This window comes from Pseudonaja textilis, chromosome 1 (assembly GCF_049901715.1).
Source record: "Pseudonaja textilis isolate UNSWEBS1 chromosome 1, rPseTex1.2, whole genome shotgun sequence".
Taxonomy (NCBI): Eukaryota; Metazoa; Chordata; class Lepidosauria; order Squamata; family Elapidae; genus Pseudonaja; species Pseudonaja textilis.
Genome location: NC_141990.1, coordinates 292,688,313 through 292,714,356, shown reverse-complemented (window position 1 = coordinate 292,714,356; position 26,044 = coordinate 292,688,313). Strand labels below are relative to the sequence as shown.

At 38.7% G+C, this 26,044-nt stretch overlaps 1 protein-coding gene across 1 annotated transcript in view; it reads right to left on the bottom strand.

Annotated features, from left to right (window-relative positions):
* Positions 1 to 26,044, bottom strand: part of RIN3 (Ras and Rab interactor 3) — a 92,864-nt gene that overhangs the window by 5,845 nt on the left and 60,975 nt on the right. The window contains exons 6-9 of the mRNA XM_087922106.1: positions 17,793 to 19,334; positions 14,050 to 14,358; positions 7,675 to 7,806; positions 4,733 to 4,896 (exon numbers count right to left, since the gene is read on the bottom strand). Of these exons, the coding sequence (XP_087778232.1) occupies positions 4,733 to 4,896; positions 7,675 to 7,806; positions 14,050 to 14,358; positions 17,793 to 19,334 (2,147 nt within the window). The remainder of the gene's footprint in view (positions 1 to 4,732; positions 4,897 to 7,674; positions 7,807 to 14,049; positions 14,359 to 17,792; positions 19,335 to 26,044) is intronic.

Sequence of the window (26,044 nt, the reverse complement as noted above, 5' to 3'; positions counted from 1 at the left end):
TGCCACCTTGTGGTTGAAAGGCAGGAAATCTTAAATGCTAAATTGCATATTAGGGCAGCTCAAAAGTTACAAATAGGTGTCACTGAGTCAGGTTTCATAATGGTTGCACCATCATATGCCCACTATCATTGCCTTTTTTTTTTAAACAACAACATGTAAACTATTCTAAGGACTTTTGATCAATTGCCTTGATGCTATTCATCAGCCTTATCCATTGTTTTTCCAGGCTGTGCAGTGCCTTGGTTTCAAAGGCAAAAAGGCATTTTAGACCATACGGTTGATGCTCATATAAAGCTGTACTAAACTCCTTCAAAGCAGTGCCATCTTTACCCAGAATTGGGTACAGCTACTGTACTTTTCCACCTGCAGTATCATCCCAGGAAAAGATGCTTTAAAAGAGTTGATGACAGATCTAACACAGACTTTAACAGGATAACAGAATGACAGAAAAAAGAAGGGACCTTGGAGTTCTTTTAGTTCAACCCCCTGCTTAAGCAAGGAGACCCTATGCTATTCCATCCAAATGGTCATCCAAACTCTTTTTAAAAATTTCCAATGTTGGAGTAACCAGTGTCTCTGGAGTCAAGCTGTCTCAATAATTAATTGTTCCTACTGTTAGGGAATTTCTCCTTGATTCTCGGTTGGATAATGTTCCATCCATTACTTCTTGTCCTGCCCTCAGGTGTCTTGGTCAACAGGTTGACTCCCTCTTCTCAGCCCCTTAAATATTGGCAGACTGCTATCATGACATCCCTAATCCTTCTCTTAACATTCCTAGTTGCCGCAATCATTCGTCTTACATTTTCTCCTTGAGATCTCTGATCGTCTTTGCTCCTTGTCTTTTCTACAGTCTCAATATCTATTTGCCTTCAGATCAAAAGAATATTGGGGCCGCATTGTTCCCTTTTTATTCCTAGTTCACCATGTTCTCTTTTTTCTAGCCTACAATCTTGCCCATTGTATACCTAAAGTGGACAGATTTCTTTCTGTTGATCATTGCCTTGAGGACAGCAGCTTTTATTTGACCCATGACTCATTGATTGGCTGCTTGCAGTCTGTATTTTCTTAGGAACCATCTTCACCTCCATTATTCAAAAGAAACACCCTTCCTTTTCTTTGACGAATTTTCAATGCCAGTCTTCATTTTATTTTATTTATTAAACGTACATGCTGTCCATCTCATTGTACAAAGCAACTCTGGGTAACTACATATTACTATGGAATTGTTCTAATTATTCTAACTTTCGTTGTCACTGAAGTATCCTTATCCTTATCTTTCACAATGTAATCTAAGTTTGGCATTGTCTTCCTCCAGTTTTAAAACTATACTTATCTTTTTCTAATCGCACATTCCTTAATATATGTTCAATGTATAGGTTAAATAAATCAAGGGAGTGTATACTGCACAGTCATATCACATTCCTTTGCCAATCTGGAGCCAATTTCTTTCAACATGTTCTGTCCATAGTGTGCTTCCTGGCCTATATATAAGTTTATCATGAGGACCATAAATTATTCTTTGATTCCCATTTTTCTGGGCACTTTCCACAGCTTGATGTGATTGACACAATCAAAGGCCTTTCTATAATCAATGAAGCACATAATGACTTGTTCTTGGTACTTTTTTCATCAACTATCCAGCATGAATTGGCAAGAGTGCCTTACATTCCTTGGCTTTTTCTAAAACCAGCTTGAACATCTGGCATCTCTTTTTCCACACAGGGCTCTAATCTGCTCTAATCCTAAGCATTATTTTGCTACCATGTGGAATTAAGGATATTGTACAATAGTTTGCACATTCTGTTAAGTCTTCTCTCTCTTTTTGGAAATGGGATACAGATTGACCTGTCTTCCAATCCGCTGGGCACTCTTGGTCTCCAGATATGTTGGTATAGCTTGGTTTAGAACCTTCACTGACTGTTCTTTCATTGCATGTCATCTTTCAGCTGGCATTCTATCAGCTCCTGTAGTCTTTCTGCTTTGGTAATGACCAGACTGCTGTTCTAACTTGATCTTCTAGTACTAGTGATAATTCTTGTAAATAAGGGATATCTTCTGAAATATCTTGGAGTGTGACATCTTTACTGTATAGTCCTTCATTATACTCCTTTCATCTTCCTTTGATCTCCTTTGACTTGGTTACTATCAGCCCACTGACTTAGTTCACGGTGTGCTAAACCTTTTTCTGAATTCAAAGATCTTTAGAAATGTAATCACCGAACCGGTAGTAACATCAGTTGAATCCCACCCCTGGTTGTTGTTGTGGAAAAAGCAGGATGATGGAGGTGCGTTGAATATGTTCATCAACTTGAGTCATTTATAAAAATAATAAAGGCGGGACACAAATAAATGAATAAAAAATTAGAAAATAACCTCTTCAGTTTAAAAGAGTCATAGTGGTACAGTGGTTAGAATGCAGCATTACAGGGTAATTCTGCTGACTCCCAGGAGTTCGATTGTGACCGGCTCAAGGTTGACTCAGCCTTCCACCCTTCCAAAATTGGCAAAATGAGGATCCAGATTATTGGTGGTGATATGCGCTGACTCTGTAAACTGCTTTGCAAGGGCTGTAAAGTGCTGTGAAGCGGTATATAACTCTAAGTGCTATTGCTATTAAACTGATTAAACTGTCAGGGGTGGTTTCTTAGAGGTTTTCTAATAAAGCGAAGCTTAATATAAGAATCAGAATAGACTAGAGTTAGAAGGGACCTTGGATTCTTCTAGTCCAATCCCCTGCTCAGACAGGAGACCCTATACCATTTCAGACACGTGGCTGTCCAATCTTTTCTTAAAAACTTGCAGTGATCAAGTACACACAACTTCTGAAGGCAAGCTGTTTCACTGGTTAACTGTTCTCACTGTTAGGAAGTTTCTCCTTAGTTCCTGATTGCTTCTCCCACTATTTCTTTTCCTGTCCTCTGGGAAATAAATTGACCTCTCTTCTTTGTGGCAGTCCCCCAAATCCTGGAATTGTCAGCTAAAAAGATACTCCTTTGGTATTTTTAGCTGCCAGAAAAAGGGAGTTTGGGAAAACAAGGCATTCTTGAAATGCCTAGATATCAACCCAACAGCCTAAAGTTGTTGGAGCATAAGAAGGTTGTTGGAGGGCATGATAGAGGACTCTTGGAGACTGATGTGTCCTATTGGAGAAGTCACATCCAGAGGGTGAGGGAAAGACCAGGGTCAAGGGGGAAATGTATGATGTGATTTAGTACCGGCTGTACCCAGCCATGTACGAACATGGCAATTTCTATTAAACCAATTTATTTTTTCTGAGATGCAGCTAGAGACTTTTGCTTTGGATGAGGGGGGTTTGTTGGAGCCCTGACAGGAATATTGCTATCATGTCACCCCTAGTCCTTCTTTTCTCTAGAGCGCTTACTGGGTGGTGATCAGAAAAAGGATCTTCTTAGTGATGGCACCCTACTGATAATTCATTCTTATCCATCCAGCACAAAGTAGAAATGCTCAATAGCAGTAATTGTGAGAGGGATCTTGGAGTCTTAGTGGACAACCAGATAAATATGAGCCAGCAGTGTGCAGCAGCAGCCAAAAAAGCTAATTCAATCCTAAATTGTATTAACAGAGGGATACAGTTAAGATCAAGGGAAGTACTAATACCACTCTATTAAGCCTTAGTAAGACCACACCTAGACTACTGCATCCAGTTTTGCTCACCACATTATAAAAAAGATGTTGAGACTCTAGAAAAAGTACAGAGAAGACCAACCAAGATGATTAGGGGACTGGAGACTAAAACATATGAAGAACGGTTACAGGAACTGGGCTTGGCTAGTCTAGTGAAGAGAAGGTCCAGGGGAGATATGAAAGCGGTCTTCCAATATTTGAGGGGCTGCCACAGAGAGGAAGGGGTCAATCTATTTTCTAAAGCGCCTGTAGGCCAAACAAGGAATAATGGATGGAAACTGAACAAGGAGAGATTTAACCTGGAAATAAGGAGAAACTTTCTGACAGTGAGAACAATCAACCACTGGAACAGCTTGCCCTCGGAAGTTGTGAGAGCATCATCACATGAGACTTTCAACAAGAGATTGGACTGCCATTTGTCAGAAATGGTGTAGGGTCTCCCGCTTGTGCAGGGGGTTGGACTAGATGACCTACAAGGTCTCTTCCAACTCTGATTATCTGTAAGGACAAAGGTTTAAATCTGCTTTTATTCTCCCAAGCTTTAAAAATAGTTATAATAAAAATCCTCTTGTTCATTATATGGTAACTAGGCAGTGGTGCAATTCAACTGGTATAACAACTGGTTCAGTGAGTGTGCCCTTTGCGCACATGTTCTAAATGTTAAAAAGCCCATTTTCAACTCAATTACTTACCTTCTACTGCAGCCCCAGTGACTAAAACAGTTGAGGCACGGTAAACCGCTGTGCCGCGTGAATCAGCTGTGCTAAAAAAACAGGAAATAAAGCACAGGAAAGAGCAGGGGCGGGTGGGCGGAGCCAAATACTCACCAGAACTACTGATTCGCCCGAACCGGTCCTAACCGGTAGAATCCCACCACTGCATCTAGGTACTTAATTTGAGTCTTATTTATTTTCCAAAACTCTGCTTATTAGATCTTATGCCTTACAAAATTGTTAAGAAGAATATTATCAACTCTTTCTGCTTTTAAACTCTACTGGAAACTTTGCACAAGAAAGATATGCCGTTCTTTTAAAGCCGACTGAGATGATCAATGCATAAAAGGAAAGATCCATGCTTTCCAAACCTGAACAGATGATCGAGATGCCCGGGCTTTGTTAAGTGTTCTTCGTCTCTCCCATTGGTGGATCGAATCTTGAACTTCAGTGCTTAGCTGTCGAGTGCCCGGGATCTTATCATAGCTTTTGATAAGTTCTACTGCCCCATAAGTGGTGATTAAATAATAAGAACCTAGGAAAAAATGAAGAAGCATAAACCTACATTGAGCAATTTTTTATCCCTTTGCTCTTCATGCAGCTTCATACAACATTTCATGCTCTCTCTCTCTCTGGCTTATTTTAACACTATCATTTTAATACCACGGTTATATAATGGCTATATAAATGTTTTAAATTAAACGAACCAACAAACAAAATTTAAATATGGAGGGAAGTATTTGTGAAACCATAGCATGGACATCTGGGGGAGCATTCTGGTTGGGATAGAGAGATTTTCAGGCTTGGTTTCTAACCAATTCACTGGATTTAAGACAACGAAAATGTAATGGAACTGAACAACAGATGGCAGTCTTACAACAGACAGGAAAGAAAAGTAAGAATTGATGGACACTGAAATCTGATTCTACCAATCTCTTTGGGGAAGTAACCTTATGCAGAGATTTTTCAGATTGTTAATTCTGATATTTTGCATATTTGTAACATTTTGTCTTGATGTCCTTGCAACCAAGTTATAAGGACAAGTTTAGAGACATACTGAAGGAGACATTAAATCCTTGTTGCATTTGTCATTTTGAATAGCACAAGGAGCTGCATTCCCTCCTGTTTGTCTTTCTTAAATCAGTACTCTACTTTCTCCTTCCAAATGATTTCATTTACTTCCAGAGATGCAAATATGTCCATAATATTTGGCAAACAGTTTTGAAAAGCCTCCATCCCAACTATGTCCTCATTCTTTGAACGTTTCCTTCTTCTTTTTATAAAGTGAGTTGGTGCACCTCCATCTGTTCATTAGAAGCGCTGCCTAGCATTTTTGCAATACTGCTGAAGGGGAAATAAAGGAGTATTTTCAGCCTTGTCCAACTTAGTACTGCACCATCTACATATTGAATTAAGTGTCCTCTTGCATGTGAAAACAACTCCCAACTATGCAGATATATCTGGTATACTGTGTGTTTATGCAACATATCTTTGTCCAGTGATACAATACATTTATATGCCTACCATCAACAAATTATCTACAATTGACTAACAATAAAAAAAAAAACCAAATATTATAAATATGAAAATATCATAACCCCTCCTTTCAGCTGATAACTACAGGTAGTCCTTGACTTACAACAGTGACCATTCAAAGTTACAACAGCATTGAAAAAAGTGACATGACCATTTTTCAGACCTATGACCATTACAGCATCTTCATGGTCATGTGATCAAAATTGGGATGATTGACACCTGAGTCATATTTATGATGGTGGCAGTGTCTTGGGGTCATGTGAACTACCTTTTTGATCTGCTGACAAGCAAACTGCACGGGGAAGCCAGATTACTTTAACAACCATGTTACTAACTTAACAACTGCAATGATTCACTTAACAACTGTAGCTAGAAAGATCATAAAATGGAGCAAAACTCCCTTAACAAATCTCTCACTTAACAACATAAATTCTGGCGTCAGTTGTGGTCATACATTGAGGACTACCTGTATCATGTAAGACTAATCCACAAAAAGGGGTCTAAAAAAGAATCCACATAAGAATATTTAATGTCTATTAATTCTTATTCATCTTTTTTTTGCTTTTTCTCCTCTTTTTTAATGTATTAATATCATTATTTTTGTGTGCGAATGTAAAGTACCTTCCATGTGGCTCTCTCTTAATTTTATTCATAGAAACAACCCTGTGAGGCATGCTGGACTAAGGGAGAATGACCAGCCTCAAGTCACTGATATTGCCAGTATTGGAAGATGAGCTTTTGTAATCCCAGGCTAATCTCTTAACCTTTCTCACTCCTGAACTATTCAGTGGTAGGATTCAATTTTTTTTTACTACCATTTTTGTGGGCGTGGCTTGGTGGGCGTGGTGGGGGAAGTACAGTGTAAAATCTCCAGTCAGAGGTGGTATTTGCTGGTCCTCCGAACGACTCAAGGTTTCCACTATGGTTCTCCAGAACTGGTCAGAACCTGCTGAATACCACCTCTGGAACTGTTCCTCCCAAATCCAGGCCTTGTGGTTATCTGGGCTGTAGCTGCCCAGGTATAATAGCCGTAACTGAACTACTGCAAAGAGAAAATATCGGACATGTCTGTATTTCTGTCAGTCTGGCAAGTTTTTGTTGTTATTGTGATCATTATTTTCAGAAGAAGGATGCTACGATATGGAAGTTGTTTGCCCTTCTCTTCTTTTTTCTAGTCTCACCTAGATTGCTTAGTTTCCTGGTGGTCTCCTTATATAAAACAGGATTGATCTTACTTAGCTTCTGAATATTAGCCAAGATAAAAATAGTTTATTAGGCATATTCCATTTTACTCTCATTATATGTTCTTCTACCACCACAGGTAGGAGCCTTATGTTTTTCATTCTACCTCAGAAGGATGTACGGCAGGTTTGTCCAACCTTGGCAACTTCAAGACTTGTGGACTTCAATTTCCAGAATCCCTCAGCCAGCATGGAAGTTGAAGTCCATGAGTCTTAAAACTGTCGAGGTTGGACACCCCTACTGTAAGGCATAGTATTTCTTCAGTAACATCACCCAAAAATATGTCTTTGTGATTTTTGTTTTCTTTGGGGATTAGGTTAGGAAGATTAATGTGAATTAAATTTATCTGAACTTTTGTGCACGGCTCTTGTTTTTGTTTTAAATCCTGGAAATCTACCAAATCTTTGTATTTTCCATGCAATGTTGATGAGATCTGGGGGAGTGGGGGCGTGCAAGAAAAGACCTGGATAAGCTTTATGTGGCCTGCAAACTGGCCACTTCTGCATTGCATCAATACACTGGCGTTCTTTCATACCTTCACCCAGCTGCAGGGCAGGGTCCATAAGTTCCATCATATACTCTACATTGAGAATCATCTCTGTCAGGTCACTGCGGGCCAGAACATACATGAGCACTGGGAGGAAGTCATCTGCTCCATGAGGCTTCCCTAAAAGGAGAACAGAGTTGACTCACTCAAAAGTCTTTGGGAGAGAACAATTGCTTGAACTTAAGGAAGTGTAACTTAGTTGTGCAATCCAAATAACAAGTTCATGAATTAACCAGGCCTTATCCAAATCATTGTAGAGCATTTGGTTCTTATAATTACCAAAACATGAACTAGAATAAGTTCTGCTGCCGATATAAACATACAAACTGACTTGGCTGCAACCCAGATTTCCAGGGTCCTTTCACTAACTTCATAGTCTTCATCAGATTTGGATACATTCTCTGAGGTATGAACTTAAGAACAGCACAGTTTGATGATTCCAAAAACTGTTTCTATGACTGCCATCCAGACACTTTGAGGAGTTCATAAGCAGGACAGAACGAGGTTCATCCTCTCCTTCTTCCTAATGACTAGTATGCCACCCCTTGCATTAAACGTAACATTCTGACTCTGTACTTCCATGAATTTACTTCTTTACCTTTTAAAGCTAAACTTTAAAACCACCACCTCGTTTCATGGCAGCAAATGACATATGCTATATCCATGATGGCGAACCTATGGCACGCGTGCCAAAGGTGGCATGCAGAGCCATTTGTGCTGGCACGTGAGCTGCAGGCAAACTTACCTCACTGGGCATGCGCATGTCTCACAGCTGATTTTTGGCCAGTTTGAGACCTTTTTCAGCCTCCCAAAGGCTTGAGGAAGGCTTCTGCAGGCTTTGCAGGGTGAAAACTAGCCCCATTTCAACACTTCCTGTTTTTCCGAAAATACCAGAAGTGACGAAACAGGGCTAGTTTTTGGCCTTCCTCAAGGCTCTGGGAGGCTGAAAAAGGCCTCAAACCAGCCAAAAATCAGCTGTGAGGCACAGTGCAGGTAAGGGGGCAGCGGGGGCAGGTGGGTGCTTGGGGATTACGTGTGCATGCATAAAGGGTATGTGGGAGTGCGCATTGCCTTCTGGGTGCTGGCACACGAGTGAGAGCATGCAAGTGCGCAAACAATTTTTGGCACAGGAGCCAAAACAGGTTAGCCACCACTGTCTTATATGAAGAAATAGTACTCAGTGTTTTGTGTTATAAAAATACATTTTTGCAGAGTAAGAGTGCAGTTGTAACAGTGCTCTGTTACAAGCAAACATAGTGTGGGGAAAGGAATAGAATTCTGACCAGCTAGAATACCGTGAAATTATGGAAAGAGTTATTTTGTGATAAAAATGAACATCTAATTATGGAAGAGATCTGACTATTGTAAATGCTTACTGAGCAGAACTTTACATAAAATATGATAGTCAAATTGATTTTAAAAGTATACCAATGTTGAAGTGACATGCTATGAGATAATCTTTTATTTCCAGATGTTCTCACCAATCACAGTCCAAAACAGATTAAATCATGCTTTAAGCCCACCATAATCAATAGGCTTAAGCATGCTTAAGTGGATTTTAGAACAGAGCCATTGGATTTTTAAAATATTTCCCTATATGTCAGAAAACCTCAGAATAAATTGCTTTTCAAGCTGAGATTTATATTCAGATGCAGCCTTAAATACTCTTTTATGCAAAACTCCCCCCCAAAATCATGAGAATAAATGATAAAAAGGAAAATCTGTAGGTTAGGTGGCAGAGCTTAAAAGCATTAAGACTTCCTTCATAAATTGTACCTTATGGTATCAATAGAATTTCATAATAATCAATCATCTTGTTTTGCAAAAACATAAAACATGATTGCTAAAGAGAAGAAATATTTCATTATTCCAATAATTTTTTGTGAAATTTTTTTCTTTGTACTATATTTCCACATTCTGTGATGACGGAGGAAGCTTTGGGTCTGGAGCGAGATCCAACAGAATGAAACAGCAGTACTTGATAGAAGGTGTTATAATGACAGGAGAGGCATAATAGAGTTATCAACTCTCCCCTCATTCCAATATTCCTGAATATTAGTACCTGGGTTCATCCATCATATATCTGAACAGAGAACTAAAGCAGAACTGTAATGTGCAATTTGTTCTCTTATGCAATAATTGTACTGATTTTGATCATTTGGGAAGAACTAGATAAATTCATTGGGAAAAGAACTATCAGTGGTTGCCACATTCTGTAATGGAAGTTTTGCCTCCAGAATCTCAACCATGACTGCCAAAAATAATAATGAAAGCCAGCTGCATGACCTTGGGCCAATTACTCTTTCGCAGCCCAATTCACCTCACAGGGTACTTGTTGTGTGGGAAAAATAGGAGAAGGAAGGTGTGTTGGATATGTTCACTGTCTCCAGTTATTTTATTTATATATATATATATATATATATATATATATATAACAGGTAGATAGATGATAGATAGATGGTAGGTAAGTAGGTAGGTAGGTAGATGATGGATAGATAGATAGATAGATAGATAGATAGATAGATAGATAGATAGATAGATAGATGATAAATAGGAGAGGATGGGAAAATATGACTGCTTTTAAACTTGTTATTTCTTCCTTTTCTGAGTATTTTTTTAGTGAACTTAGATACACTATTAGAGTTAACTATAGTTTGAAAATATGGTTGGTTTTTTGGTAAATTTTCTTTAAGATTTCCCTACCCCGTTGCTCTTTGGTACATCTTTTTAAACTCCACCCAGAGAAAGTTGCAATTAGTCACTGGACATTTCCTCACAGCCATATTGGCATAATTCTTCCCATCCCTGATTCAATAGTTATGTATACTGGCATAAATTACATTGCACAGATGGCTGTACTATATTCTGTTTTAGTGATAAGGCTTGAAAGAGGGCAAAGTTTCGTTCTCCGAGCTTGTGGGTTGATTTCTGAACGTTTTTAGGAGATGTCAGTGTCAGTGTTCCTCTGTTTATAAGGCTTCAGATGTAGGTGTGTCAAGTGAGGGTCTTGTGATGGGTCAACCTTCACAAGACCCCTCACTTGACACACCCACACCTCAATCCTTATAAACAGAAGAACACTGACATCCCCTGAACTCAGCTGACGATGTTATCTAGCCCGGTAACGAAAACATTCAGAAACCAACCCACAAGCTCAGAGAACGAACCTTCACTTTCACCCTACATCCAAGCTATAGATATTTGCCACTATTGCATAAAGTTTGAAAATAGGCTGTAATATAATGTAATATGGAATAATTTAAGGACAATAATTGATGCACTTTCCTGGCTGCCTCTTCTCTTTACCCAGCATCACCTGTAGGCAGGAAAAGCCACTTCCAATTGCTGCTCTTAACATGTAGTGGGACAGACCTGGCCAATTGTGGGCAGTTTCCTGGGATGGAGACTTTCGCCACCTTTCATGGTGCTCTAGTGATAGATCATCCATGTTGGAAAATCAACATTGCTGATCTGCTGCTCAGGCTGTTTGTGAACATTGGTCTATTCTTCCAGTAGAGCATTACATCTTTGTCTCAAACTAGCTTAGTTGACAGATCAGTAGATCAGAGAAAGGGGTTGGGAGACATGGGATGGAGCAATACTTTCTGTTTTAATATACACAATTCTTAATACACCTATCCATCAGGATGGAGGAGTAGCAAAGAGCATCAGCTGATCTCCCTCCCATGTACCTCTGCCGTCCCTCTGAAGTGTTTTCTTGGGACAAAACTGCCTTATTACTATGGATACTATGGATTGTTATATATATTAAGCACAAAGTATACATGGGACCTTTCCCTGATCAGAGCTGAAGTGCTACCCACCCATCCTTGAGTCTGCAAAAAAAAAAATCCCATTATCAATACAAAATTAATGTCCCTGTTGACAGTCCTTCTGAGGAATATTGCCTCTGTTTCACGACACTAGAATTACTTGACATCCCTCCAAAATAACATATTACAAAACCTAAAACATTTTACAACACTTTGAGGCTGTGGTCAGATGTGTTAATGTAAAGGAGGAAATGCTGCTTTACCACAAGTGCAGCAAAGAATCACTTAAAGCTGCCTCGCTCATGGACTGTGGACAAGATAAAGTCAATGGCATGGGAACACATTTGAAAAAAAAAATACTGCTGCTAAGTATGATGCGATTAGGAGGAAGAAAGGGACCACAAGTTATCTAGAAAAAATAGAGGTTTTATACTATCTTTTCCAGACTTGGGTGCCCAGATAAGGGTGACTCTCGAACTAGAACAGTTCGTGGTTGTTAAATTATCTGCACATATTAGAACCTCAGATGTGTCCTGCTGCGCATGGATCAAGCCAGCTTGTCCAAGAAGAGTGGGAAAAGATATCTGAAGAGTGTCTGACAGGAGTTATGCTTAGCATACACTGGTAGGACTATATTCTGGATTCTCTAGAGAGCCGCTTAGTTCAGGAAAAGGGGAAATGATTGAAGCTTCTACTATGGCTGAATTGTGTGCGAGCACATCTTGTGAAGTGCAAATAGTGGTCCACAGTTGGTGAGTGCTAGATTGAACGATGCTAGGTTATGGAATGTGCCAGAGAGACAGGTTATACTCTCTAGTATTTGTCTTTCTGAGAAGCAAGAAAGGAAAGAGAAGAATCTGTGGAAATCTGATTGAATTCTCCGTCTGCTGTGACCTCTGACCAAATTAGCAGTTGTAAATTGTTCAGGGATTCCTTCAGTGACATTGGAAACAGACTTCCTTGCTCAAGGTGAAACTGCCTTATTCCAAATCCAGCTTGTCTTCTTTTTTGGTTTTTGTTCAAAGAAATGAAACATTGTTTCATAAATATCTATAAGAGGCTTAAAATAAACACCCTTCTCCTGTGCTGTAAAGCCCCATGCTATTACTGTCTCCTAGTTAAACTCTGCTGGATCAACCATTAATTGTGATTGGACTGCGGGGCTCGGAAGAAAGAGGTATTTAATAATTGAATGCAGAATTTAGAGGAATTGGAATCCTTCCCAGATGTCCATAAAGGAATGAAGAATCTTTCCTCACTTATGGGTAAACGTGCATCTCCCTTAGTTTTGTGGTAGAACCGGGTAAATAATTAATGGAGTTGATAGCTATGTGTTGATTTCAAAATATTTTACAAACATATTTAATCAAACTATTCAAATATTATGCTCTCCAGGAAGAATACAACTTTTCTAAAAAGAAAGAAATCTTGTCTTTCATAGTACAGTGAAACCAGCATCTTAGTAATGAATTTCAGATCCCGATTACAGATTCAAGCTGCAACACAGGTAGTCCTTGACTTACAACCGTTCAATTAGGGACAATTCAAAGGTACAACAACACTGAAAAAAGTGACTTACGGTTGTTTTTCACATGACGGTTGCAGCATCCCCATGGTTATGTGATCAATATTCAGACACTTGGCAACTGCCTTGTATTTAAGATGGTTGCCATGCCCCTGAGTCATGTGATCACCCTTTGTGATCTTCTGATGAGCAAAGCCAATGGGGAAGCCAGATTCATTTAACAATCCTGCTACTAACTTAACAACTGCACTGATTCATTTAACAACTGTGGCCAGAAAAGTCATAAAATGGGACACAAAACTCACTTAACAACTGTCTCGCTTAGCAACAGAAACATTGGGGTCAATTCTAATCGTAAGCTGAGAACTATTGTGCTACTGTACCTTTACGATGGTATTATATAAGACTTCCAAAGTCCTAGCAGGCTGGAGCAGGCTATACATTTTATTAAAATAAACAAACTTTGCAGGATCTATTGTGCCTATCCCCAATCTGTTATCCAACAGATGTACTGGAACCCGCGTACCTGCTGTGCATGGATTTCTCCTGGAAGATCTTCTCCACACAGGAGAACCTGCCCAATATATGACATGTGAAAACCTGCTAGTAGTTCTCCAGTTCCCTGAAGTAAAAGGGAATGGAGATTTGCAAGTATTGTTTTTCTAATGCTTGTATCTGTCCCTGGTACAACCTTCTTCAAACGTGACCAGCCTTCCTCTACCTTAGTTTTTCAGGAACCATTGAAAGCCAAGTTATTTTAGGAAATATGAATGTCACAATATATTTATTGATTTTGTTTCTGGACTTATTTGGGTGACTTTCCAAGATATTGTATAACATGATAATTTTAACTATTACTTTCTGTTTTTTTATTGTTTTCTATATGAATACTTGTGTTTACTTCAGCCATATCTGTATCTGCTCAGATACCCAGGACCAAAAGTTTTGAAGGTTTTGTTATATCTAACACAAATCTATACTAATCATCATTGTCACTTTATCAGAATAGCTATTAATATTTAAAAGTATGACTGTTTTTTTAAAAGGTTTTTTTAAATATAGTACCTGGGTTTCCTGGAGTCATAGAATCATAAATGAGTTTGCAAGACTTCAGGAGAATGCTGATTTTCTTTTCTGGAGAATAAGCCTTGGTCATGGTTGTGAATTTATGGAATATTCTCTCCAGCAATGCAGATTCAGGCACACTAGTGGTGACTCCCAAGTCGGTTGTAGTTGTATTTTGTATGACTTGCTGGTTTTCCTTTAGGAGTTTGAAAGATCCATCTTTGTTATGGATTTCCCGTAGGTAAATATCAATGGGCACTTTTAAAGGCTTCAAGACACATTTGTGCAAAGCTGATTCTATTATCATCTCTGAAAAAAAGGGGAAATAAAACACGTCAAAGGAATATACAAGAGAGCAGCAACATAATAAGACCGGAATATTCAGGCTTTGGAACCCGTAGAGATTTACATCAAGACAGCTAATAATGACTCTGTTGTTTTATCTGCCTTGATCCTGACCTCAATTAACTTTCACAGTAAGATGTAATTTTTGGTTTTCTCTGCCATCATTCTGAGCACCTGTCCATATTTGTACAAATTCCATTAGCCGCTTTATAATCAAATTTGAGGGACTAGGTTTTGGTGAAGTCAGAGATAGATCTTCTCTGACCAAAGGCTATTTGTAAATACAGTAAACACCATATTTCATCAGCACTTGAGCTAAGACAGAGCTTTTGTCAAGCACCGTGGAAATCAGGAGATCCAGGCAGTTCAAATAGGTACTCATGATTGATGATGCATTTGACCCCACCCTCACTTGGGCTCAGCCTGGTCATCTCCTACAGCTATAGTGAACAGATGCAACATGTATGTAGGTATGTATGTATGTATGTATGTATGTTCCTCATTTTTCTGCTGGGAATGCCGAAATTCTGGACTTGATTAATACACGTCTCAAAATACTTTAAAATAAAGTTGTTTAGATTATAGTAAACTAAATATTAGGTTAGGTTTAACATTTAATAAATGCATAAAAAAAATCAATCAGTTTCGCCTGCAAGTTCACTCATACCTTTTAATTCTTACCAAGGTCTTTTTACAGAGATGGAGAAAAGAAAAGAATTGCCTCAAGCCATTCTTCTGGAAGAGGCTCTATACAAAGTAGTGTTCAATATTTGAGATATCCAGATAGACAATTCACTTAAGAAAGTATAGATAATCAATTAAAACAGAATATCAAAGAAGATGCTTTTAAAAGTATTTTTTAGTTTTTTCATATGTGCTTGGTTTACTGGGAATTGAACGAAGTAGTCAAAACATAGTGAAGAAAACATAACATGGACATTTAAGGCAATGAGAATAGAGTACACTCAAAGGAAAGTTAAATTCACTTATCTATGGACTAGAAGATTTCTGTCATTTTGCCAAAAGATTTTCGCATTCTTTTAAGAGATGAAAAGGTATATTTGGAAAATTGTAAGTGAAAATTGGTCTGGATGTAACAAGCGAAATAAGCTCAGGGATAGCTTCAGCATTTTTCCCCAAGCAGTTTCAAGTAATTTCCCAGGGAGTGGCATATTGTAAAGAATTGGAAGCTTTCTATACAAAAATATGGAGATCAGTTCTAGATCAGGAGGAAATATTAACAGCATGATTGTGTAAATAGATGATTCTGTAGGAAGTGGATATGTGGTGGAGCAATTCTTAAAACTTTCATTTCCACATGAGACTCATAGTTGTTTTGATAGCTGCAAAACAAGTATTTTGCTCATGGAATTATTCCATGAAGTATTTCATGAAATACTTTTGCAAACCTAATGTTGAATTCTGCAGGGTAATAGTTCATGATTCTATAGCTCATATTCGACTGAAATTATTGCCTAAGGATTGCAACAAATGAGCAAAATCCCAAGTTTATTTTTGCAAAAGTTCAGCAAGTTGCATCTCATTCTCCTGTCTCAGCCCTAGAGTGTTAACAATCCAAATCAGTCCATGAGATTACAGCCAAATTACTTGATCTTCTTTGTAGCAACTGGAGAAGCAATGATATTGATATATATATATATATATTTTCTTAAGTTTTCACGGGTATTTATATGTATGGTATTCAGCTTTGTTCGGGTATTTTCCCACGTCATTGTAGTTGTGCTTTTAAAGTTGTAGCAACGTTTCGGCAGAATCTCATCTGCCATCATCAGGCTTCTGTATAGTGTTCGGCTGTTCGTCAGACAAACACAATATCAAAGCCTGATGATGGCAGATGAGATTCTGCCAAACGTTGCTACAACTTTAAAAGCACAACTATAATGACGTGGGAAAATACCCGAACAAAGCTGAATACCATATATATATATAGCATTCGGCTTTGCTCGGGTATTTTCCCACGTCATTACAGAAGCCTGATGATGGCAGATGAGATTCTGCTGAAACATTGCTACAACTTTAAAAGCACAACTACTATGACGTGGGAAAATACCCGAGCAAAGCCGAATGCCATACATGTAAGTACCTGCGAAAACTTAAGAAAACACACACACACACACACACATATATATATACATACAACATGTATCTTTTTAAAAAGGCACTTTCATACAAATGCAGTGATACTTTCCAAGACAAACTCCTTCTCTTATCTCAGAACTAATCAGAGCAATCTATAATTTAATTCACAACACAAACATTTCAGTAATACTAATTTACTAATTTACAAACTAACATTTCAGTACTACTAATTTACATGCAATCGTAGCATTTATGCACTCCCACAATCCCTTGCCCCTGGGGCTGATAGAAATTGAAGTTGTAATATTATTCATGTAACACATGCATAAAATTATATCCTTAAGCTAAATAACTCATTAATTATAGTCTGTACGATAATAAAGAGTTGGGGAGTGAAAAGGTGATAGTTAATGACCATGGAAATTTCAATTTCATAGAACTGACATTTCTACGCATTTTAAAAGCAGTCTGAAATGAGAAAATTAGTAGAATAAGCTTCCTCTGTGTATTTATATGTCATAGACTAGATGCCTGGATACCAAAGTGCATGATAATATTATGAAAGAAATGGACACATTTACTTCCAAATGATCCACAATCAGATATTGTTTTGAAACATATTTTTTTTAAATCTGTGGATAACTATGTGTAAAATCTACCATTGAACAGCAGCCATTGACCAGACTTAACAAAATATCTTCTTTTCCCTCCTAATTGTGGGAATATCTACACAAAACTAAGCTGAGGATCAAAAAGTTAAAAGAAATAACCAATTCTTTAGAAACCTACTTTCTCCTTATATGCTCCGCCCACTGTGCTTGTCCTTGTTTGCATTCATACTGTTAATTTACAACATGTACTCTAGTTTATCTCCATGTGAAATAAAAAGAAGAAAAAGGACAATGTTCACCCTATTAAGTTGATGATTATTTTTGTTGAGTGCATATAATTGAAGGTGCTTTAAAATTAAGGATGAATATCAGCTGTAGCTGTATGCTGAGATGCAGAGAATGGGGTTCAGAAATAAAAACATATTCTTTAACTCAGGGCAAGTGATTTTTTTCCTTTCATCCAATTTTTTAAAATACCATTCTGAAAAGGGAAGGAACAAGAGAAGCAGATTCTTAATGCTTTGTTGGGGACAAGACTCCATCACAGGTTGGGTTGGAACTGGAGAACTACTAGATGATAATGACTATATTTGCTACCTCCTATTACTGACCCTAGTCTGTATGCAATGAAACTGTATGCCATTCTTGCTTATAGATCAAAAGCCCCCTAGAAATGTGAACACTCACCTAGCTTCTCATCTGTATAAACAGTCTGGTCCATTAAAGATTTCAGCTCGGTACTTTGAATTAAGTAACTTTTCAATTGTGTCATCATTAAGCGAATCTCTTGGAGCATTTCTGTGCTGGAGATCTGCTTTGCCATCATCTCCAGACTGTAGACTTTATAGTCCTGCACCAGGTTGCCAAAGTAAGAGTCTTTATCCTGGGCTAGTTCCACAATCTTCTTCTGGAGCTTTCGGTCAGAAGAGAGAAATGCTGTGAAGACATTGCTTAGGCTGACCATGGACAGACGACGCTTGGCCCTGCCTAAAATCATCGAATGGGACTTCTTCACTGTAGGACTGGCCCTCAATTCGAACTCATCTTCAGTGCTACTTGTAGAATAAGAATCTGGCTCAGAGGCAGACATTTGAGCCCTTGCGCTGCCTACAGGAGAATGCAATGAATCACTTGAACGTTCACAATCTGATATGCTGACAAGCTTAAGATGAGATTTTGATTCCTTTTTGGAAAGGGAGCAAGTCTTTTCTATTCTTGATTTATTCACTGGTTGAACTTCTGACTCTTCAATATTCTTCTGCTCCAAAGAAAAGGAACTGGTAGATGATGACTGTTTAAAGAACCTCTTCTTTCTTAGTGGTGGGATGGGAGGTTGGGAGGTTTTTCCCGATGATAAATTCTGCTGCTGTTCTGTAAATTCTTTCTTGTCTTCTTCATCAGGCTTCAAGCTTTGAGCATTTGAGGCAGAGTTCTCTGTCACTTCCACCAATAAGTCTGGAGCTTTATCACCCTGGTAATTGTTAGCCAAAGTTGCATTCCTCCTATTCTGTTTTTCGACTTGTTTTTCTTCTGGCAGGGAACATTTCTGACTTTTATCCAAGGAAGAGTTTCCTGAAGTTCTCTCAGATGAACATCGCCTTGGTGGAATGGATGGGGGAACCTTCTTTGAATCTGTAGATGGAAGGCTATGAGGAAAAAAGATCTCTTGTCTGCTATCTTCCTTGCCTTTGCTAATTTCAGTTTTCATCTCCTTTTTGGTTTTCTTCAAATTTTGGAATTGATCCTCTTTGGAAGGGGTCATAGAAGATGTTTTGGCTTGTTTCACAGCATGAAAGGACAATAGAGGTGGTGGTGGTGGTGGTGGTGGTGGTGGTGGAGGAGGAGGAGGAGGAGGAGGAAGAGAAGGAGGAGGAAGAGAAGGAGGAGGAAGAGAAGGAGGAGGAGGGGGGGGACGTCGAGTAGGAGATCTCTTTGGAGGTTTTGTCACAAGGTTTCTACCACCAGAAGGACTCTCCCTGAAGATCTCTGAAGGAGAAACATGTGGGGGAAATTGATAGCTGCTCTCCTCTATAAAAATAGGATTTACAAACCACAGCTTGTCACTTCCTATTGACAGCTCAGTTTCATATGAACAATTGTTCGTGCCGCTTGCAAAAGGCTGGCAGGGGTTCTTTCCTTTTTTTCCCTGAGCTGTGATGTAAGCAGGATCTTTCACAGAATGGAGAAGCCTTCTTCCTTGCCTTTGATGTAAAGAGGAGCTCCAAAAACCTGTGAATAAATAACCATATCCACAATAATAGCCAACCAAAAGCAATAATGTTTTAACACTACTTGCACAATGTTGCTTAAAAAGTAGAATTATGTACATGAATATATCACAGTGTTTCAAACTGACCCAATTAAGGTAAATTAAGATAAATAGTGTAATGACATTATAGGAGGAAAGGAAATCAATAGCCTTCATGAATATATAGGGATAGCAAGTATTTTTCCCAATGTAGATTTCCTGGACATGATGAGACCCATTGCTTCCAAAGTCATTTGTCACCTTAATTTCAGTGGGCACGTTGGTAGCTGTGCTTTCAAAGCCGTTTGGAACCTTAATTCTGTGGTGGAGGGTTTATTAACAGTTTAATAAATGTACACACAACCTGTTGTAAATTCAACATCTGAAAGGAGAATGGTCTATAAGAAGAGGCAAAGATGATGAGTTAATGTGGCTAAGAATAGCCATTACCACTGTATAAAACTAGGAAAGCTTTGTTGCACAGAGCTCTAGGCTTCCAAAATGTTTGCATGACTTTGCACATAGAAGGGTTCTATGCTCCCTCAAACAATATGAAACAAGAAAAAGAAATAAAAAAATGTAAGGGTTTCTGCATGAAGAATTCATAAAAGCAAGATTCAAGGGTCTCCTCCATAATAGTCCATTGTAATGGTAGAACTATGATTCTATTGGAATATTTGCAGTGATTACCTAATTGTTGCAGGGAAAGGTTTCCTGAGTGACCAACCCTATCAGCATTTTCAGCCTTGCAATAGCAGTAACTTTTACAAGGATGCCCTAAAATGATGTGCAAAGAGGAAAGCCATTTCACCCCCACTAAAAACCAAACCACTCTATTGTGGTAGACAAAATAAGTAGTTAAGATAGTTAATAAACTAAGTCAAGACCAAATTATGAAGAAAAACCACACCAGAGACAAATCTGCCCATGTCTGTTTCCCAGTATATTGTTGGGGGTCTCCCTCATGTCTACAATAAGCATGCCTACACAACTCATAGAGGGAAAGGGCCACATTGATCAATTAAAAATAATTTTAAGTCACAATGAATGAGCTCAGAGGTGGTATTCAGCAGGTTCTGACCAGTTCTGGAGAACCCATAGCGGAAATTTTGAGTAGTTCGTAGAACCAGCAAATACCACCTCTGACTGGCCCTGCCCCCATCTATTCTCTGCCTCCCGAGTCCCAGCTGATCGGCTGGGTCTTCTTTTGTTGCCCGGCACAGGAGAACGGAGCTGGAAAGCAGGTTAGTGGGATGGGGAGGGAATGGGGATTTTGCAGTATCCTTCCCCTGCCACGCCCACCAAGCCATGCCCATCAAGCCACACCGTGCCCACCAAGCCACGTCCACAGAACCAGTAGTAAAAAATTTTGAATCCCCTCACTGGATTAGCTGTTCAGTGGGTAGCGATGTGGCAGCAGCATTGGAGCTAGTGGCATCAGGAGGGTTGAAGTCACTTGCCAGCATGCCTTTTGGGACAGCGCTGGCAGATGCTCATTGGTGGCGACAACATCTGATTTAACAATGATGGATTTATCATTTCAAAAATGCCAGTGAGCCATATGTTGTGCAAGCTTTCTTTAAGTATGCCAACACTACCACCTCATCCTAACCCTCGAATATGGTGCTGGGAGGGCATCAAGATGAGGAGAGATTGCAGCTTGTTATAACAGCTTGGTTTGGTCTGAAAAGCTGTATTACCACCTTGTTAGAAATCAAAAGTTGCTCCTAAAAAATATCACTATATAAATTACATGCATGGACAATTGTATAGAGTTGTGTTACATGTGTAGAATAGCCTATTTCAATTCACAAGAATTTTATGATGTCTATGAAGCAAATTGGTGATGTACTCAACAAAATTGTCCAAGCTTTCTAACTGATCACAGCAAAACAGATTTCGCTGTATCCAAAATGCTTTCTGCATTACAATGGTTCTTATTGTATTATCCATGACAGATTTCATGTCTAGAGTCTATTTTATTTTGTACCAGAATCTGAAAATCCACTCATACAATTTAACCACCAAACAGAGGTAGAGAACATCCTATTCTCAGTGCAGGGGATTGTTTAGAGAACTGAATGTTCTTTAATGGAAAAATTCACTCACCCAGTTTTCATTTAGAAACAATACTAAAATAATAGTAATGTCACTTCTCTAAACAACTGGGTATTAGAAAAAATATCCTGCAGATGGTTGCTAAGATTCTGATCCAGATTGTACTCCTCTCTGCCTTAGGTGAATGATCATGCTTACAGGAAATACTCACTTTTTCAGAAGGTAATTATAGGTGAAACTCGAAAAATTAGAATATCATGCAAAAGTTCATTTATTTCAGTAATGCAACTTAAAAGGTGAAACTAATATATGAGATAGACTCATTACATGCATAGCAAGATAGTTCAAGCCATGATTTGTCATAATTGTGATGATTATGGCTTACAGCTCATGAAAACCCCAAATCCACAATCACAGAAAAATTAGAATATCACATGCAATCAATAAAACAAGGATTGTACATAGAACAATGTCGGACCTCTGAAAAGTATAAGCATGCATATGTACTCAGTACTTGGTTTGGGCCCCTTTTGCAGCAATTACTGCCTCAATACAGTGTGGCATGGAAGCTATCAGCCTGTGGCACTGCTGAGGTGTTATGGAAGACCAGGATGCTTCAATAGCAGCCTTCAGCTCTTCTGCATTGTTCGGTCTCATGTCTCTCATCTTTCTCTTGGCAATGCCCCATAGATTCTCTATGAGGTTCAGGTAGGTGAGTTTGCTGGCCAATCAAGCACAGTAATCCCATGGTCACTGAACCAGGTTTTGGTGCTTTTGGCAGTGTGGGCAGATGCCAAGTCCTGCTGGAAAATGAAGTCAGCATCCCTATAAAGCTTGTCTGCGGAAAGAAGCATGAAGTGCTCCAAAATCTCCTGGTAGACGGCTGAGTTGACCCTGGACTTAATGAAGCACAGTGGACCAACATCAGAAGATGACATGGCTCCCCAAATCAACACAGACTGAGGAAACACTGGACTTCAAGCATCTTGCAGTGTGTGCCTCTCCATTCTTCCTCCAGACTCTGGGTCCTTGGTTTCCAAATGAGATACAAAAGTTGCTCTCATCAGAAAAGAGGACTTTGGACCACTGAGCAACAGACCAGTTCTGTTTTTCTTTAGCCCAGGTAAGATGCTTCTGACATTGTTTGTTGTTCAGGAGCGGCTTGACAAGAGGAATATGACATTTGAAGCCCATGTCCAGGATCCATCTGTGTGTGGTGGCTCTTGATGCACTGACTCCAGCCTCAGTCCACTCCTTGTGAAAGTCCCCAACATTTTTGAATGGCCTTTTCCTGACAATCCTCTCCAGGCTGTGGTCTTCCCTGCTGTTTGTGCACATTTTTCTTCCACACTTTTCCCTTCCACATAACTTTCTATTAATGTGCTTTGGTACAGCACTTTGGGAACATCCAACTTCTTTTGCAATTACCTTTTGAGGCTTTCCCTCCTTATGGAGGGTGTCAATGATGGTTTTCTGCACAACTGTCAGATCAGCAGTCTTTCCCATGATTGTGATTCTTACTGAACTAGACTGAGAAACCATTTAAAGGCTCAGGAACCCTTTGCAAGTGTTAATTAGTTAATTGGCTTAATTAGCTGATTAGAGTGGGACATTTTGAGCCTAGAATATTGCACCTTTTCACAATATTCTCATATTCTGAGATTGTGGATTTTGGGTTTTCATGAGCTGTAAGCCATAATCATCTCAATTATGAATCATGGCTTGAACTATCTTGCTACGCATGTAATGAGTCTATCTCATATATTAGGTTCACCTTTTAAGTTGCATTACTGAAATAAATGAACTTTTGCACGATATTCTAATTTTTCAAGTTTCACCTGTATAACCCAACATTACCTCTATCTGTTAACTGGTATAATGTCTTCCAAGCTGAATTTGGATAAGAAATGGGTGGCAATATTTTGCAGTAGATACAGTTCAGAACATTGTGTACAGTTACAACCATAACTTATATAAAAGTATGGGCCTAATATCACATATAAGTCATATGGGTTTCTATTCCAAAATGAAACAGAAATTACTTACTCTTACTTTGTAAAGGGGCCATTATTTTTGAGAATATAACTCCCTCATATTTACAGCCTTCAGAAACAAATACATGTCCCCAAAAGAGAAAGAACGGATTTGCTTCAGGAAAATTGCCTACTACCTGCATACATGACAATGAGTCCTGCAAAGGAGAAGAATCCCTAACTGTGAATAAGGCTCACTTCAGATCTTTTGCTAAGAATAAAAGTGGTGAGAGCATAGTACTTTTTAAGTTCATTTCCTGAGTTTAGGTAGAGTATTCAACAGAATCTAAACTGAATGAGAACAGTTACACCCTGTTCTGTGGATAGGTTATTTTCAACCACTTCATAATATTCAGCAGGAACTGAACAAATTAGCGTTGTAGATCACATCTTCTTTAGTGAAATTCAGAAATGTTTGCTGCAAATAAGGTTGACTTACTAGGGTTCAAGAGCCAACATGACCTAGAGTTAAGAGATTGCACTAGGACTGGGGAGACCTCCGTTCAAGTCCATTACAATCATGGTATCCTATAGATTCATTTTCACCTAATCACTATTGCATAGACAAAACTGTTTTTTGTGGGAAATAAATGGAGGATGGTCCTTGATCTGATGAAAAGTGCAATATAACTGTAAAAACTAAAAATCTAATATCTGGTGCTGTGAATGTTCTATCAGTTCTGTTCAGAAACGTACCAAGCAAACTGTTTGTTACATTTCATACTCTTCCTGGGCACACTTTTGATAATGTAGTTGCTTATTTCTTTTAAACTAATTTTGTTATTTTAAACCAGGTCCTACAAACACAAATTTTGCTAAAAACTAGGCCCAAACTCAAAAAGAAAAGCACTGTCAGTGTCATCCCAATGAGAGAAATCTAAAACCCAACAATTTAGCAATGACGTTTTGATAGAAACCACATTCACTGCAGAAGGAACTGGTAATACAAACTCTCTGTAGGACGATGTATATATCAGTGCAAAATGGGGAATTCCATCTCCTATGATTCCAGAGGAAGTGGAACTTGCCAATAAGTGAGTGTTTTAGATTATGAAATCTTTCCTTTTTAGGAAAGAAACTATGGCTACACTACCTATTGTTACCTCCCCTTTATGTTGCTTAGATTTCCTAAAACTATATGATGGACTACAATCTAGTTATGCCCTTATTTAGTATGACTTTTTTAAAGGGAAGGTTTAGTAAGAATTATAGCTTAATGAGATAGCACATGCTTTGCAAACAGAAAGTTCAAGGTTTAGTCCTGGCTATTTCCAGGTTCCTTTCTAAAATACTAGAAAGCAACTGCTGGTCAGTCTAAACAATATTAAGCTTACCTGGCTAATATATTTGGTACAAGGCAAATTTATTCTGTAATTGAAAAAGTATTTCCAGGGCCTAATAGACTATTGTACATATTATTTTAATAATCTAAACCAGTGCCCCCCAATCTTTTGAGTACCAGGCACCATTTCAATGGAAGGCAGTTTTTCCATGGCCCAGGGGGTGTGGTTTCATGCATTGCTTGGATCCTGTGTGGGGCAGATGGGGCTTCACTTGCTTGCGCGATCCAGTACCTGGCAGGCCACAGACCGATGATGGTCTGTGGCCTGGGGATTTGGGGACCCTGATCTAAACCACTTTGGCTTTGGCATATTCTTTATTGTGAGAAAAATTATATGTGGCAGAACATATTAATCTCATATTATAGATGAGTTAATGAATCCCAAGGAATCAGACATGCACAATCCCAATGAAATTGCATCTTAGGTGAAATGTGAACCCTTTTATTCACTGCACTTATTTTATTTAAAGTAAATAAGAATAGATTTACAAACACAAAGATAAGTATATATACTCAGAAATGAATAGAGCTCCCAAATGAAAGCAATATTAACAGTGGGATTGAGCTGAATGTACTGAATTCCTTCTAGAATTCCTTCTGGTCCTGTATGTCAAATTTTTGATAAAATTTGCATGTTTCTACCATTCTGAGTTCTGTATGTAACCATTTTGTAAAGAAAGGCAAATTGTCTGTACTCAGAACTGAGTTGACCCTGGGACAATCTTAAAGTGTTGGCTGCCCCTCTCCTTCAGAGGTAAGGAATGTGAGGCCATCCAGATTTTTGCTAAACTCGGCATCTTTCACCAAACATCATGCTAGTGTTAACAAAACTTGTGGAATAGCAACATCTGGAGAACCACATGTTTCTCCATCCTTTAGGTAGAATTCTAATGTGGAAGTAGTCAAGTTAGACATGTCTAATACTGTAGCTCTTAGGCTCCGCTACCAATATTTATACTCCAAATTAAAAAAACACCTTTCTTATCCATTTCTTCCCTTCAATTACATGAGTTTAAATATGTCAAAATGTAATTAGCCAACTGACATATCCTCTGTGTGAAGCTGTGTTTGAAGACAACTTGGTATCTGCCCCCAATTAGTGACAGTGAAAAGTCAGCCATGCTGGAGGCGATTGTCATTGGTTGCCTTATGTCTCTGAGCCCAATTCAATATATGAAAACACCAAATTAGACTTTTCTCTCCATAATTTGGGGACAATAGCTTCTAGTACTTCTAGACAGCATGGCATGAGAACATT